Source organism: Salvia miltiorrhiza, chromosome 1 (genome assembly GCF_028751815.1).
Source record: "Salvia miltiorrhiza cultivar Shanhuang (shh) chromosome 1, IMPLAD_Smil_shh, whole genome shotgun sequence".
Taxonomy (NCBI): Eukaryota; Viridiplantae; Streptophyta; class Magnoliopsida; order Lamiales; family Lamiaceae; genus Salvia; species Salvia miltiorrhiza.
In genome coordinates this window covers 8,589,025-8,606,674 of record NC_080387.1, presented here as the reverse complement: position 1 = coordinate 8,606,674, position 17,650 = coordinate 8,589,025, and the positions used below count along the sequence as shown (strand labels likewise).

General features: G+C 34.4%; 3 protein-coding genes across 3 annotated transcripts; all 3 read right to left on the bottom strand.

Moving 5' to 3' along the window:
• Nucleotides 1-308: 308 nt before the first annotated feature.
• On the bottom strand, nucleotides 309-4,110 carry LOC131006507 (glyoxylate/succinic semialdehyde reductase 1). The gene is made up of 8 exons (XM_057933656.1): nucleotides 3,811-4,110; nucleotides 2,881-2,991; nucleotides 2,702-2,803; nucleotides 2,061-2,162; nucleotides 1,486-1,601; nucleotides 1,052-1,130; nucleotides 747-917; nucleotides 309-615 (listed from the first exon to the last, which is right to left on the bottom strand). Exons 1-8 carry the CDS (start codon nucleotides 3,916-3,918, stop codon nucleotides 526-528), a joined length of 879 nt encoding a protein of 292 aa, XP_057789639.1. The 5' UTR covers nucleotides 3,919-4,110; the 3' UTR covers nucleotides 309-525.
• A 10,128-nt stretch (nucleotides 4,111-14,238) lies between these two features.
• On the bottom strand, nucleotides 14,239-14,748 carry LOC131014974 (uncharacterized). Its single transcript, XM_057943184.1, has one exon. The coding sequence runs from the start codon at nucleotides 14,746-14,748 to the stop codon at nucleotides 14,239-14,241; it is 510 nt and encodes a 169-aa protein (XP_057799167.1).
• Nucleotides 14,749-16,254: 1,506 nt separating this feature from the next.
• LOC131014899 (uncharacterized) lies at nucleotides 16,255-17,575 on the bottom strand. Its single transcript, XM_057943090.1, has 2 exons — nucleotides 17,179-17,575; nucleotides 16,255-17,084 (listed from the first exon to the last, which is right to left on the bottom strand). Exons 1-2 carry the CDS (start codon nucleotides 17,573-17,575, stop codon nucleotides 16,255-16,257), a joined length of 1,227 nt encoding a protein of 408 aa, XP_057799073.1.
• Between the last annotated feature and the right edge of the window lie 75 nt (nucleotides 17,576-17,650).

The window sequence follows — 17,650 nt, the reverse complement described above, 5'->3', positions numbered from 1 at the left end:
TGATGGGCACAAATTTTGAGAAAATTGATGGTGATTTTGATATAGTGGAAAAAGAGTTCCACCAAAATTTGAAATGAATAGTTGAAATTGAATTAAGGATGAATTTTCTTATAAATAAGGGGTGTTTGTAAAGATAAAAGATAACAAAAAGTGGTGAAGTCACGTCTTAAAATGAAAAGTGCCATAATTTTTGTAGACACCAAAAATGACAAAAGTGACATATTTTTCGTGGACGGATGGAGTATATAGATTATAAATACTGAACATGACAAGAATCACACACGTAAGGACCTGAACGTTTGCACCAATTTCTCAAGAAGCTCCTCTTGATATATCAAAGCAATATCAAATGTTTCCATCATCTTAATCTTAAATTGATTAACTGCATACATCAGTAGTAACGTGATCACTGCTTCAAATTTCTGCTTCTAAGCATTGCCAGACATTCTGCAAGACATTCCACGATGACACGAAAAAACCAACAGCAGCGACGTTTGAGGCGTATGCAGATTTTACATAGTAGAATCATGATGAGCCTTTGTTAGAAGCAATAGTCTCGTGCACAGCAGAGAAGTCAAGGTCGCCTAGTCCAATGCTTCTAGCCTTTTTGAATGCCTGATCACCCAGAAAAATATTTACAAAGGCAGAAATACACATATATAAGCAAAACTACTTGGTGTTAGTTAATACAGTGATAATGAAAAATGATAATACTCACAAGAATGCAGGTTAACTAGTTTCAATACCTCATTAGCAGCAGCTGCCACTGGCATCGCAACTGAGTGTTCGTCCCCAAGGGCGAGAGCTAACCTCATATCTTTCTGCTGATGTTTCAGAGGGAAGGCAGGGGGGTACTTACCCTGGATCATAGACGGTCCCTTCATTTTGAACATGGGGTTTGCGATAGCACCAAGATCCTGCCAGAAATAATGCCTCGAAAAAGTCAGTGAAGCAAAAGAAGTTTCCTTAAAGACAGTGCTGTTAAGTGTCAATTGTTCCAGCAGAATATGAGAAAGAGGTTCCGAGGTTTATTTATCTTTCTTTGCCTCACCAATACATCAAGAAGAGTTTGAGGGTCCAGTCCACTTTTGTCGGCCAAGACAATCCCCTCAGAAAATGCATTCATCATACTGCGTTGCAGAAATAGAGTGTCAAATGTCCAGCTAATCATGCATATGCAGCAGCATATAAGTAGGCAAAATGTATTTGGGGTACATTTTACCTTACCTCATTTAATGTTTAATTAGAAGAACATGTGCTATGCTTTTAGTTGTCTGATAATTTCTTTGTTTCAGTCTATATTTTTCAAGAATAATATAAAGCCTAAACAGAAGCTACAAAACAAAATGAAGTAAACAGATATTATAGAAATCCAGTACTATCTTTAGACATCCTAGAAAGAAGATCAAAGTTTATGGTATGATGGAATGATACAACTTATGGAAAATGCTAGTAATCTTTCAGTAGGAGAAAGAACCATCGTACCTGCCCATAGTCATGTTGACAACAAGCTTCATTTTAGCTCCATTGCCAACTTGCCCCAGATAAAAAGATTTTTTCCCCAATACGTCGAATACAGGCAGGGCAGCATCATATAATGCCTACAATTTCAAACACATAATAGATGAAATGTAGTATTCATTCGAAGAATTCAGCTTAATGATTCTGCAACATTCGCTTAAATCCGAGAACGTCATCTGTTTGATGAGCAAAGCTTCTAGACTAAGGAATGACGATACAATCTTATACCTCAGCTCTACTTCAATATACTATATAGTATATACCCTCGGTAAAGGTTACATTCCTCTTTAAGGTTCTTTTCTAGAACACAAATCGTACTGCCATCTCTCTTTTTCTCTGTCTAATCTAAACTTTGGCAAAATGTTCTGAAGGAGCTAAAGTCAAATATACATAAGAAGTCTCCCTTGTTTCATCGGAGAATATAAAGTGGTAGAGGACATATGGTTCTAGCCAACACATATTAATTGATGATACTTTGCTGGGAACAAGGGGTCAGATAAATAAAATTAGAACAAATGAAGTAAGTGAATAGCTCTCACCTTTTCTCCAGCAGCAAGGATTACTAGTTGACCATCCTCAGCAGGCTTTTTGCTACCCGATACTGGAGCTTCCAGGAAGCAACCACCCTTTGACGTAATTGCCTGAAAAGCATCATCAAACAAAGAGAGATAAGAGGATGAACCTTTCTTCTCCTATTACCAATTTTGGATACATTGCATACGAGTGCACTCCAAAATTTATGAAGATATATAGAAGGCTTATGTTTCTCATTTGAACAATTCATAAGATGTACTTTAAGTTTTTAATGGTACATCTTAGAAAATAACATACCTCAGCATTTGGTTTTTGCTAACACAAAAGATGGTAATCCTCATTCTAGTGACTCAAATTAATAAGTCACAAATAATTCATAGCCCCAAGCTTGTTCTTGAAAGATGCTGAAGGTTTGATAAATAAATCAAGAAAGTGACTTAGGTTTCACAGAATGTCATGCATGCGGCTAGTTAGTGCTTCATTTCAAGAATTGTAGGTAATACATTTCACATCATCAAGAAAAGTCTCTAAATCTTAATGAATAATATTGAAGTAAAATTGAATATCTGGAATTATTAAGAGTAAAAGAAAATTGAGTCTTTAACTATAGACAAAAGAAGAATTATGAAAGGCTGGCAATTCCAACCTCGCTAATTTTTGACGAAGTCTCTGCATCAACAGTTGACATGTCAATGTAGTTTTTCCCAGAACCAATTTGCTCCAGCACGCCATCTTTATCAAAAACCACCTATTTGACAAGGAATCTCAACTGAGATAGTCGACATGAAATAGCCACCCCAAAATACAACATCATATCTGACTAACCGATAGAGCTGCAGCAGGATCAGACAACATTGCTATGGTGTACTTGCATTTCTTAATTACCGCTGCAGGAGTTTCTCCGATAGTTGCTCCATGCTCAAGCAACTCGTCACACTGCACACAAGTTATGTCTTAGTGCTTAATATGGGAAGGAAACCAACCAATTATTGCATATTCTATATAAGTGGGTTCTCCACATTCTCAACATTCAAGGGCATATAAGCTCTAAACATAATGCATACAACAAAAAATAATCAAAAAGGAACATAAAATTTCTAGAACAGTGTGTAAAATGAGATTCATCAGTCATCTAGAGAACAGAAAGTAAAAACTATTCACCCTTAGTTCCTTTAGGAAATTCCAATGGCAAAGGGAACCTCAAAAACGAGGTGTTGCCCGTATATTACTCAATTTCCAAAAGTGAAACTATATATGGAGCTCATGAATTGAGATTCATCAACACTACAGGATACACAACTAATAAGAGCTCATAGGCGATATCTCTGCAATGAGAAAATCGATGGCAACCAACAAAAAGAAATACCTTTCAGACTTAACACAAATCCTTCTCACTCGAAAGAGATTCGAGGATAAACCAATAGCATTTCATCAAAGTCCCCCAGCTCTCCAACATAGTTATTATACAGATAAATTACAAATAATCCAATCTACAGTCTTTATATACTTTTTCATTAAATGCAATTGCAATCAATCATAAATATATCAAACCAGACCAGACAAAACCAAGTTGGAACAAATACCAAAACATTAGCAATATAACATTGGGGAATCAAATCACTGGTGACAGCAATAACATATAACCATTGATTGCGTTAAAAAGAAAAGGCACAAAATACTGAACGATATTACTCCGCTGTTAAAGCAGAGCAACTCAATCACCCTAAAAATATAAACAAAAAGAAGTGGTTTTACCCGCGAGAGAGTGCGGTTCCATACAGTAACCTTAAAGCCATGGCTGAGCAAGTTCATAGACATGGCTTTGCCCATTATTCCGAGCCCCAAAAACCCAATTTCCTCCATCTCTCTCTTTATGTCGTCTCTTCTCAACAAATTGGTAAAATGAAAGGCTCAAACAAAGCAAATACAATAGTCTTTCAGCGGCCTGCACAGTCTCGACAAAAGCTTCCAAGATTCGTGAAATTAATTAATTTGGCACTGAAAATCAGTCCGCCATTGATAAGCATATGAGAATGATTTTTTATCATTTATAATTAACATCATTTTCAAAATTCTTTTTTATTATATCTGTGTGGGTACTGAGTTGTGCTGTGCTGATTGGTCGAAGAGTTGATGGGGGGCCCTCGGGCTCTTGACACGTCATCTCGAGTTCCTTCCAGCTCCACTCGTTTTGCTGTTCTCTGATTGGTGGGTTCAGCGGTGGGCCCATTTCCGCTGTTGTTGGATATACGCCGCGTGCCGCTGCTCTACATGGGATTATGGCATGCTGCTTCTCCACCTCAACATCTATTAACGCACCTCAAAATTAAAAAAATATATACCTGTTATAAACTAGAGAGAAGCGAGAGAATAGAGAAGAGAATAATGAAGTGTATGCAATATGGAGGCTAAAGGCCTCTATTTATACAAGTAGGAAGCTAGGGTTTTAGGGAGATTTCTTGGTCAACACATATAAGATATATCTTATAGATATATTTACAACACTTCCCCTTGATTGACCAATCCCTAAAACAAAAAATGTTGCCTCATTAAAACCTTGCTAGGAAAACCCAATGGGACAAAACCTAGTCGAAGGAAAAAGAGTACAACTGCTTCCCCTGAACTTGAAATAATTGAATATCTTTGAGTCGACGCATGCCGATCTCGTGTACCAACTTTCTGAATATCGATGTTGGTAATGCCTTGGTGAATAAGTCCGCCAGATTATCACTTGAGCGAATTTGTTGAATGTCGATATCGCCATCCCTTTTGAAGGTCGTGTGTGTAGAAGAGCTTGGGAGAAATATGTTTCGTCCTATCGCCTTTGATGTATCCTTCCTTGAGTTGTGCGATGCAAGCAACATTGTCTTCATATAAAATAGTTGGTTTGGCCTTTGATGAAGTTAACCCGCACGACTCTTGGATATGACTCGTCACATTTCTCAACCATACACATTCTCGACTTGTTTCGTGGATTGCAATTATTTGAGGATGTTGCAGTCAAGGTTTGCTTCACAGATTTCCATGATATAGCAGTTCCACCACATGTGAAAACGTATCAAATTTGTAACTTAGCTTCATCTGGATCGGAAAAAAATCCTGCATCCGAGTACCCCACTAGAGTATTATCAGATTTTTCTTGATAATATAATTCAAGGTCAATGGTACCCTTTAGATAACGTAGAATGTGCTTAACACCATTCCAATGTCTCAAAGTGGGTACAGCGCTAAATCTTGCTAGAAGATTGACAGAAAAAGCTATAACTGGTCTAGTATTATTAGCCAGATAAGTCAACGCTCCAATTGCACTTAGATATGGTACTTTAGGACCATGTATTGTTTCACCCTCTTCAATTGGTCGAAATGGATATTTCTTAGTATCAATAGATCTAACGACCATTGGTGATGCTAATGAATGTGCATTATCCATGTAAAAGCGTTTTAACACTTTTTCTGTATATGTGGATTGATGGATAAACGTTCTTCCACGGATACGTTCCATTTGCAAACCAAGACAAAACTTTGTCTTTCCCAAATCTTTCATCTCAATTCTTTCTTCAAATATTCAGCAGTTTTATTGAGCTCCTCAGGAGTCCCAATTAAATTTAAATCATCAACATAAACTGCTATGATTGCAAATCCACTTTCGGTTTTCTTAATGAAAACACAAGGGCATATATCTTTATTCTTGTATCCTCTTTCAAAAGATACTCGCTCAGTCTATTGTACCACATACGACTAGACTGTTTCAACCCATACAACGATTTTTGCAGTTTAATTGAACACATGCTTTTGGGTTTTGACTGCAATCCTTCAGGCATTTGTTAAATCCTTCAAGAATTTTCATATATATGTCATTATGTAATGACCCATATAGATAAGCAGTTACTACATCCATAAGGCGCATATCAAGCCTTTGTAACACAGCCAGACTAATCAAAATCTGAAAGTAATAGCGTTCATTACGGGAGAGTATATTTCTTCATAATCAATTCCTGGTTTTTGTGAGAAACCTTGTGCTACGAGGCTTGCTCTATATCTCGTAACTTCATTTTTCTCGTTTCTCTTTCTAACAAAAATCCATCTATATCCAACAGGAATTTTAGATTCCGGAGTTAAGGCTATAGGCCCAAATACTTTCCGGTTATCACAGGAATTTAATTCCCTTTCTATAGCTTCTTTTCACTTTGGCCAATCAAGTCTCTGTTTGCATTCTGCAACAGACTTTAGTTGAGGATCCTCATTTAAAACATGAAGAGCTATATGAAAGGCAAATATATCATCAACAATGATATTTTCTCTCTCTAGTATCTGATGTAAATAATTTATTGAGATCTCATGATTTTCAGATACTTGTAATTCTTTAGGAATTACAACGCTTTCATTGGTTGATTAGTCATTTTCGTCATTGTTTGGTTTCCATCTTGCCTCTTTCTTTTTCTAGGCATAGAATCTTTGGAACCAACTCGACCATGTTATTGACGAATTTTAGACTCATTTGCTGCCAAATTTATTTGTCCTTCAAGGACATTAATTTTAGCTGGAGTATTTGCAGCATATATGTGAGATTGTGTCACTTTTCTTGTATCTACAAAAGCATCAGGAATTTGATTTGCAATCTTTTGCAAATGAATGATCTTTTCAATTTCTTGTTCACATTGATTTGTTCTATAATCAAAATGTGATAAGTTTTTCTCATTTCAAGAGAGTTCCTTGTGCTTTTCTGGATGTAGATTTATTCCTTATAATGTTGGAAATGTCATTTCGTCAAAATGACAATCTGCAAAACGTGCAGTGAATAAATCACCTGTTAAAGGTTCTATATACCTTATAACCGAGGGTGAATTAAATCCAACATATATCCCAAGTCTTTGTTGGGGACCCATTTTTGTTCGTTGTGGGGGGTGCAATTGGGACTTAAACCGCTCAACCAAAAGTTCGTAAGTGAGAAACATCAGGTTCTCAGCAAAAAATAATTTGCATTGGGAAGTATTCATGATTGGCTTATGTCGAACTAATGTTGCAGCATGTAATATGGCATGACCCCAAACAATAGTTGGGAGTTTTGATTTCATAAGTAATGGTCTAGCAATAATTTGAAGACGTTTAATCAATGATTCTGCTAAACCATTTTGAGTATGGACACAAGCTACTGAATATTCAATCTCAATTTCAATAACCATACAATAGTTTTCAAATGCTTGAGACATAAACTCACTAGCATTATCAAGACGAATTCTTTTAATTGAATTGTCTGTGAATTGAGCTCTTAATTTTATGATTTGAGCAAGTAGTCTAGCAAATGTTGCATTTCCAGTAGAAAGCAAGCATACATGTGTCCATCTATAAAAGGCATCAATTAATACCATAAAATATCGAAAAGTTCCACAAGGTGGATGTATAGGTCCATAAATGTCTCCTTTAATTATTTCTAAGAAAGATGGAGATTCAGTATTATCCTTCGTATATGAAGGTCTAATGACTAACTTGCCTTGCGCACGAGCATCACATGGGAATTCAATTGTAGAAAGAACCTTTTGATTCTTATGTTGTGCCCATATGAATTATTAATTATTTAGCGCATCATAGTTGCTCCAGGATGTCCAAACCTATCATGCCAAATTAAGCATAAAGCTTTTGAGTCATTGAACTTTGCGTTCATGACATGGTTTGTCTCAATTGCTTTTATGAATGTATAATACATTCCAGAAGGTAATGATGCTAATTTTTCTTTTGCCAGCTTATAGCCTGAAACAAAAGAATTTATGCAAAGATATTCATTTCTACCTTCCACACAATTGTCTCGATGTGGTATTCATTATTACGGACATTCTTGAAACTTAGTAAGTTCATTTTAAACTTACTAGAGTACAGGGTATTTTTAATATCTAATTTAGTATCATTTGGCAAAATGATACACGCTCTCCCGGAGCCTTCAATGATGTTTGATGCACCTGATATTGTGTTAACATTATTCTCATCTAATGTCAAAACTTAAGGAAATACTTCTTCTTTTGAAGAATAATTTGTGTATTGTCACTATCACCAAGACAAATATCATAATATTCCATGTGATGTTAGTGTATAGATGTTTATGCCTTGTTAAAAACCTCTCCGCAAAAACCTTAAAGGAAAAAATCGATAGAGGAAAAGAGTACAAGACATATATATTTACGCATATATTACACTATAGTTGTCTCGTTAAAAACCTTAACTAAGAAAACCTCGTAGGAAAAAAACTTAGTAAGGAAAAAAGAGTACAACCATTTGGCCTTTAGGGCCATTTGACCTTCACGGTCTAATTTTCAAAAACATGTAATATATGTTTCTATTCAAGAGTATGTAATATTCTTCAGGAATATTACTTGTGCTACTTTAATAGCATCAACTAAAGATCTTGAATGTAATATTATTCAGAACACTACTTGTGCTCAAGGTCTAATTTTCGTGAGCATATAATATGAATTGCTCTTCAAAAGCATGTAATATCCTTTAGGAATATTACTTATGCTACTTTAATAGCATCAGTTTAAGATCTTGAATGTAATATTCTTCAGGAATAGTACTTGTGTTATTTAAATAACATCAATTAATTTTCAAGATCATTTTGAAAAAAAAATAGAATGTATATGTATAATATATTTCAGAATATAACATGTTAAACCTCGAAATAAGAGCACAAAAATCACGAAATTTTGGTATGAAAATTGATAACAATAAACTTCACAGTAAATAAATTGATATCACAAGAAGGAATTGAATAAACAAAGGAATTCTTCATAAATTGTATTAATAAATCAGTTCAAAGGCAATAACTTTTATTGCCACGGTTAATATAATTACAACATAAGAATTGAACATAAAGATTCAGCTGCTCTATTAATTAAGAGACTATCATCAATAGATACATATCAGTAGATTTCAAAGAGGTTCATTGTCTGTATAGGACAACTATGCTTTAGAAAGTTTGCCATCAAATATGGGAAGAATGAAGTTTTCAACTGCTTTATACTTCAAGGAACTTGGTATCGATTTTGATACCCTTACTATCACGATTATGTGATTTCCTTCAATAGAAACAAACTCCAACAGAAAGAGAGAAAACGAGTAAAATATACTTCATGTCAATTTAAGCTACTTAGCCTGATTTTTGATAAAAAGTTTCGCACACATATCATGAAAAAATTGAAGCATCAATATTAATTGCCACTTAATATAAATACATCAAAAGCAATGATTTGAGCCTATACCACTCAATATTTATAAAATGATTTGAGCCTATATTTGTAATCGAGCAGTAACTATTCAAGAGAAAAGTAAGTAATGTATACCCGACGAAGTTAATCAAGTTCGCTCAATGGTGAATTAAAAATTGAAGGAAACTTGCAGACAACAACCATATATATAAGGGATTTAATTAAGAGCGTATGAATAAACAAACATATGAAATAATTCTATATCTCATGGTTATGAATTATTAGAATTACAAGTGGATGTATGAAATCAATTAATCAAATAAAGCATATTCTCTCAAAATAGGTTTCTCGATTATCAAGCCATTAAAATCTTAAAACTTCTTCTATAAAATCAAACATAATATGAGAAATTTCGTGAAATCAAATAGAGATGAAGTTATTTAATTAACTACACTCTTATATGATTCACATAACACCCTTTGTTCAAAAAAAAAATTAGGAGGACCGAGGAAAAGATTATGGCAAAATCTTGGGTACACCCAGGTGTACCATACACCCGGGTCGTACCCGCCCAAATCCCTTGACCCGAACCCATTTAAATAAAAAATAAATCTGAATTCAGCTTTTCTTTTCCTTCATTCTCTCAAATCTCTCTCTCTCGGTGTTTCAGAGTTTTAGGTGTTTCCCCAAATTGCCGCCTCCTTCTTCATTGGCAACGGCGACCGTCGCAGGTAGAGAGCTATGGCCACCACCGCTCGCCCTCACCCCTATCTTTCTCTTTCTCCCCTCAATTTCAGTTATCGCCGCTCGTACATCAAGCAATGCCACCGTCTGAAAAATCCTTGGTTCCAGACTGCGGACTCCCTCTCTCCGATGGCAACAGTTGCTGCCCGGCCATCGCCACCGCCTATGCGGATCCCCCTCGACTCCCTCTCTCCTCCGCTTAACCTCAGCCAACAGTAGTAGTTTTCTGTCACCGACGACTTGTCTCGCCGTAGAGCTCAGCTCCCAAGATTCGGCTCTCCACCGGAGACTCTGCCGCTGTTGTTGTTGTTGTAGCCTCCGCCCTGCTGCCACCGCCACTGTGCTGCAATGTGTCTTGCAAGCAGGGAAAAGGGGTTTGAAATATATATAGAGAGAGAAAGAGGGCAAGCAACACGGGCGGATTTGACATGGGTGTTGCAGTGGGTAACCTTGATTGTGTGAATTGGTGTTCTTTGGTTAAGTCTATGCTAGATTACATGTAGTGAGGATCTCCGCTCAGATGTCGCCACATGGCTTATCTTTAAAGTGAAAAAGAACCCATGAACCATTCTTTCCACCCGGTTCAAATGTAAAAACCCACTGCACTATGTACTTTATTTTACATATACTTTATACTTAATTTGTTGTACTTTACAGTATATATGTATATATATATATACACACACTTTATTTTATAAAAAATTTATAGTATACTTTATACTTTATTTTATATATACTTTATATTGAAAGTATATACTTTATGGTATATATTTTATTTTATATATATTATATTTTATATACTTTACAGTATATATAGATTATTGTTTCAAATTTATATTTTAAAATTTTTAGTGTATACACTTTATTATATATTTTATACGCCATCCGTCCCACTCCAATAGACTCGTTTTCCTTTTTGGGACGTCCCACTCCAGCCCAATCTAAAATTAGAAATAATTAGGGACTTCTTAATTCTTATTTTTTTTAAAAAAAGTTACAAAAAATAATTATAAAGTGGACAATACAATAAAATAATTATTTTTCGTAAAATAAAATCCTTTCTTAAAATAAAAAAGTAAAAGTAGATAATTTTTCTTAAACTAAAATCCTTACGAAAATTAATTATTTTTTTTTATTTTTTGTAAAATAATTATTTTTACTAAAATGAGATAAGGGAAGCAAATGTAATTCACAAAAATTATGGATGTACTTAAAAAGTTAAAATTGTGTGGACCACACCATTTATCTATCAAAAAATGAGTTTCTTAATCTCCATGCCGAAAAGAACTGGGCTTATTGGGCTGGAACGGAGGGAGTAGTATATATTTTAGACTAGTGTATATTTAGACTTTATAGTTTAGACTTTATTTTTTAATTTATAATTAATAGTTTATATTCTATATAAAGTACTCCCTCCGTCCGCCAAAATTATGGCAATTTGCTTGGGCACGGGATTTAATAAAATTGGTGATGATTTTGATGTAGTGGAGAAAGGTCCCACCACTTTATGAGATGAGTGGTTGAGATTGAATTTTGAGTGGTTTTTTTGTAAATAAACAGTGTTAATAAGGATAAAATATTAAAGAAGATGGTGGGACCATTGCCATAAAAGGAAAGTGACATAATCTTGGCGGACGCCCAATATAGTAATTGTGACATAATCTTGGCGGACGGAGGGAGTATAATTTATAGAGAATTTAATATTTTGATCCAAAAATAAATAAATAAATATCGTGTATATCGAGTACACAATTGAGGTTATAGTTCACAATTCACTAACTTTGAACAAATGTTGTAGAAGTATTTTGACTTTGGTTAAAAAATAATGTTACTACTAAGTTGCATTGTTTTATAAAAGTCCAGTAAGTTTACTTACCATGTTTGATTAGTTGTAGTGATATTTCAATTAAATAAGGCTATTTTCTTTATTTCATTGGTGAAAATTAATCTATAAATCCATTGAACAAAATGAATTATTCTTCAGTACACAATTAGAATACACAGTTAATAAAAATTATATCTCATACAAAGTTTTACACGATTTAATTAACTTAATGAAGAAAACAATCATTTTAAATATGTTTCATCAAGAAAAAATCTAAAAAAATAATGTTTATAATGAGTACACAATTGAGATTACAGTTCACAGTTAATCTATGAGGTAAAGAGCATACAATTAGAATACACAATTGGAGAAATTTAGATTTTATACATACTTACACAATATTTGATCACACGATTTACACAAGCAGTCATTTTAAATATGTTTGATCCAAAAATAAATAAATAAATATCGTATATATCGAGTACACAATTGAGATTATAGTTCACAATTCACTAACTTTGAACAAATATTGTAGAAGTATTTTGGCTTTGGTTAAAAAACAATGTTACATCTGTAGATATAGGGATTTTGAGAATACGCCTTAAGGACCAATGGTTAACGATGGCTCTGATGGGCGGTTTTGCTAGAATAGGCAATAATGAGATCACTGTTTTAGTAAATGATGCGGAAAAGGGTAGTGATATTGATCCACAAGAAGCTCAGGAAACTCTTGAAATAGCAGAAGCTAGTTTGAGAAAAGCTGAAGGAAAGAGACAAATAATTGAGGCAAATCTAGCTCTCCGACGAGCTAGGACAAGAGTCGAGGCTGTCAGTGCAATTTCATAACTAGTTGGTTCGTTCAAATAATCAAAAGAGTTTCTGTTTCTAAATCCTATTTTGATTGCATTCGCATTATAAAATAAAAATCTAATAAGTTTACTTATAAAAAATCCAATGTTACTACTAACTATATACTTTACAGTATATATAGTTTATAGTTTCAAATTTATATAGTATTTTATATTTTAGAATTCGTAGTGTATACACTTTATTATAAAATATAAAATACAAAATATAAATTTGAAACTATAAACTACATATACGGTAAAGTATATACTATAAAATATAATATATACTAATAAAGTGTATACACTAAAAATTCTAAAATATAAAATATAAAATACAATATATAAATTTGAAACTATAAACTATATATACTGTAAAGTATATAAAATAAAATATATACTATAAAGTATATACTTTCAGTATAGTATATATAAAATAAAGTATAAAGAATATTATAAAATTTTTATAAAATAAAGTATATATATACTGTAAAGTACAACAAATTAAGTAAAAAGTACACGTAAAATAAAGTATATGGTGCAGTGGTTTTTTTACATCTGAACCGGATTGGAAGGGATGGTTTTTTCACTTTAAAGACCACGCCATGTGGCGACATCTGAACGGAGATCCTCACTACATGTATCCTAGCATAGACTTAACCGTGTTTTCCTTCATATTGTTGTACCTTTTGTTCTCTTTTGAATTTGTGGTGTGAATTATTTAATTACTTTATGGTCTTAGTATTGATTGCGTTGGTGGAATATTTGCTCGGCAATGATGAAGATTTACCCACGTCTTACTTTTGACACAATCAAATAGTTGAATCCAACAATGAAATTTTAATCAAGTTTGAACTAATACACAAGATAATTGATTAATAAATTGGTCGAACATGATAATGTTGTTTATATAATAAGATAGTGTCATTTTTATAAGTTAATAGTGTGATTTATATAAAATTAGTGTGTAACTCGTCGAATTTCGACGGGTATCATTTAATGTTAGTATAATTTATAAAAAAAAGGACGTAAAAATTATTTCACAATATATTTATAAATTATGGAGATCATTTACTAAAAAAACTGTTTATATGTCATGTCAAACTATTATAATAAAAAAAGATCTCGTATAAAACTAAAATAGAATATTTCTTAAAAAGAACTTTCACCCACTCTTTAACTCCACCAATTTTACCTGCAAAAAATTCATAAAAATTAACATTTTATTTAAAAAAAATTAATAATAAAGTTATTTGAATAATACATAGAAAGTTTATTAAATCTCTATAGCATGACATAAAAAATAAAATAAAAAATGATATTCAAAATTACCTCACAGTTTATCAAAAATTTCATTGTACACAACGTTAGTAGTTGTGTTGTGCGTTTGTCCTTCTGCATCACATGTTAAAATTTTGAGGCCTTTTTTGCTAGTAACTCTTGAGACTGCAACGTACAATTGGCCGTGGGTAAAAACAGGCTTCGGTAGGTATAGACCTACATTTGCAAGAGACTGACCCTGACTTTTGTTTATTGTCATTGCAAAACAAAGACTTAGTGGGAACTGCCTCCTTTAAAATCGAATCGGAAATTTTGTGAAGTCCGAGGGGCTCATGATCATTCTTGCAATGGAAAACTTTTTGCCTGCATTATTACTTGAAATCAGCTTGGCTTCAATCACGCGGGCCCCAAGTTTAGTGACTATCATCCTTGTGCCATTGCAAAGCTCATTTGAAAGATCTATATTTCTGAGAAGCATGATAATGCATCCCTCCTTCAATTTGATTTCATGACTCGGCAATCCCGAACATTTGATCGTGTTCAGATACTCAACTGAAAAGACTTGATCATCGAGGTCAACTTCTCCATTATCTTTGCAAATGTTATCCGAGCTAAGGTATACTCTTTCTTTGGCAGGCATCAAGGACATGACATATTCATTAATCGAATCAACCATGTCATTGGTTGGGGCCAAGATAGCTCTATCCTTAAAATATTCTGGATTAGACAGGATATGCAGTACGTCTGGATAAGTACTTTTCACTATGGATGCAATAGGATTACTTGAATCCCGTAGTATCATATCGTCTGGTAACCTCAAATCGGCTTCTCCATCACCAATACTCTCACCAGCTGTACCATCCCCTATACTAAGTATCCATTCTGCAAATTTCTTGATGTCTTCAGCATCAGATCCAGACGCTCCTCCCTGACATTAGAAGTTATTTATACAGTCAATTTATCAAAGACATAATATAGATGAACTTAGTTATGATAATGTGTTATCATGGAATACATGTAATCTCATATTCTTAGTCAACCTCAGAACTTTGCACGATGTCCAAAGTTGAGAAGAGCTTATTGAAGCATGCACAATGTTGTGTCGGCTCCCATTGGGGACAACTGGCAAGATCTGCCTAAAATCCCCCCTAGTACAACAACCAAACCACCAAATGGTTTCACTGAACAACTTCCTTCGGGGGATCACATAACATCCTTTAGGCTCCTATCCAGCGCTTCAAAGCAGTATCTGTGCGTCATAGGTGCCTCATCCCAAATAATGAGTTTTGTCTTCTTGAGAAGTCCAGTGAAATCGTTGTCTGGCTTAATCTTGTGGTATGTGGAGTTCTCATCACAATCTAACGGTATACCAAATCTCGAGTGCGCAGTTCTACCTTTAGGGAGTAATAATGAAGCTATACCACTCGAGGCTACAGGCAGTACGATATCGCATTTTCCACGTAAGCTCGAGCATAAGGTCCTCCAGATATATGTCTTTCCTGTACCGCCGTATCCATACAAAAAGAAAAGTCCTCCCTCACCACTATCAACTGCAGTCATGATCTTATCATAAACAGTCTTTTGTTCATCCGTTAGAGAGTGATATAACTTTTGATGCTCAACATTCATTTCTTCAATGTTATAAGACGTCTCTTCCAAGATGAGCAGGTTTAAAGTAGAAGATATAACAGTCTCGTTTGGTAATGGCATAGTAGGAAAGTTAATGAGACTGGTAGAGTTAGCCACAAGCAACTTTTCAATTTCAGCTAAAGCAAGGTTTTTTAATTGGTCATCTGTCAGCTGCAAATCTATTCAAAAGACGAAAAAAAAAATTAATGTCATTTAATTAAATAATGCATCGCATATTAAGTTCAATAGATGTAACAAATGTTTAAATATTTAAAAGGTAAAAAATATAAGATAAATATTTCATTATAACAATTACCTGGCTTCTGAAGAGTCTTCCGTTTCATGTGAAGGATGTCGTCCGATAGTAATCGCCAGGTTCTTTTCCATACTTCCTCGGGCATTGTCATGCTATTCGATAAGAGTAAAGTTGTGAAGTGGCATCTCAGATAATCTCCCGATCCCCAAGAACTCGCCTCTATAATTCCTTTGATGTACTCCTTATCATCGTCTAACAATCACATTGCATAACATGCTTCCGTGTAAGTCTCTTTCAACTCACCATTCACCATACGAAAATCATCGTAGCACGTCACACCCCTAACGTGATTTAGTAGCATTCTAAAATGGTACATGTCCCCGGTAGATGGACGAACATGGATTATGCGTCCTATGGCGAACCCTATCTCTTTTCTTCCATTTTTTTTTTCTCAAGATCCCAAACATAATGTTGGGGAAACTCACTGTATAACCATTGCCAAGCTTCTGCATCATTCTTATTCATTTCCATCCACTCGAGAAATTGTGTTTCAGCGATCGTATTCTTCATGAGGACATTTTCAATATAATCGCCTTCTCTAAACACACAGTTTTGCTCTCCTTCCAAATGAAAATACAAACGCTCAACGCGTGGAGTCCGATAGTGAATTGGAAATTCAAATATTCTCCACATAGCCTCACATGCAGAAATGTATCTACAATCAATATACTCAGAGATTTCATCATTATTTGTATTAGTTATTTTGGCACCCATCCTATCACTGGCTTTAGTGATGTACTTGCAAAGATATTTCACAGACTGACCCTGATTGCAATACTCAACATTGATGTGCGCCCGATATTTCATAATGAGAAATGAGTTATATGGCACCACAAATCTATTATCAAGCAATACTCCATTTTTTTCTACTGTGATGCCTGTGTCTCTCCTCATGTAGACTGGATATCCATTATCATCAACTTTTGTACGATCAATATAATTCTTTGGGAAACCCTTCGAACACTTTAAATTCACAATGCAAGGTGAATTTAAATGATCTGCTCCACAAGGACCATGGATCATGCATTCTGAGACTGTCTCATATAATTTTGGGTTTTCCTCCTTAGGTGGTAGTTCTGCACTTATGAAATCGTCCATGTTATCGATCAAGTATTGTTGCGCCTCACGTCTTATAAAAAGAATTATGTGGGCATGAGGGAGGCCTCGCTTTTGAAATTCGATGGTTGAGACAACTGTTTAAAAGTATAAATAACATAATAATAATAAGTAAGTGATGTAATCAATTATTTAAAAATTTTAATAAATTAATTAATAAGAGGAGCTTACGTGCAGTGTGTTCACCAAATACTTTTCCCTGCTTCAAATTAATTAGAAGTTCTTCAAGTTTCAACTTAAATACTCGAACGGATATGTCTTGCCTATCTTCTGGTCGTAGTCCCCTTTTACTAACAAACCTTGTGATTTCTGGCCATTTCGGGTTGCAAGTAAAAGTAATAAACAACGACGGATATCCAGTCCACCTACAAATAGTCATGGCATCCTGATAATTCTGAATCATATACCGCTTTCCTCCAGTGAATGATGATGGTTGTATGACTGGTTTACCAATAGATGAACTGGCGTCATTCCCTATGGTTTTGAAATCTCTCAGGTTACTATATTTTTCGCACCTAAGGGGTGGCTGATTGTAACGATGCCACTGCAGCCTCTGCGTTTCCATCATGGTGTAACCATCAACAATAAATTGTTGAAGTAACCTCCTTGCAAGAATATCACGACCGGACTTAATTAAGGATAA

Coding starts and splice junctions, on each gene's coding strand:
- LOC131006507 (XM_057933656.1), bottom strand. CDS start 3,918: ATGGAGGAAATTGGGTTTTTGGGGCTCGGAATAATGGGCAAAGCCATG. Junction 2,163..2,701: donor CTTCGTCAAAAATTAGCGAG/GTTGGAATTGCC, acceptor GATGCTTTTCAG/GCAATTACGTCAAAGGGTGG. Junction 1,602..2,060: donor TCCTTGCTGCTGGAGAAAAG/GTGAGAGCTATT, acceptor TTGAAATTGTAG/GCATTATATGATGCTGCCCT.
- LOC131014974 (XM_057943184.1), bottom strand. CDS start 14,748: ATGATACTACGGGATTCAAGTAATCCTATTGCATCCATAGTGAAAAGT.
- LOC131014899 (XM_057943090.1), bottom strand. CDS start 17,575: ATGATGGAAACGCAGAGGCTGCAGTGGCATCGTTACAATCAGCCACCC. Junction 17,085..17,178: donor ATTTGGTGAACACACTGCAC/GTAAGCTCCTCT, acceptor ACTTTTAAACAG/TTGTCTCAACCATCGAATTT.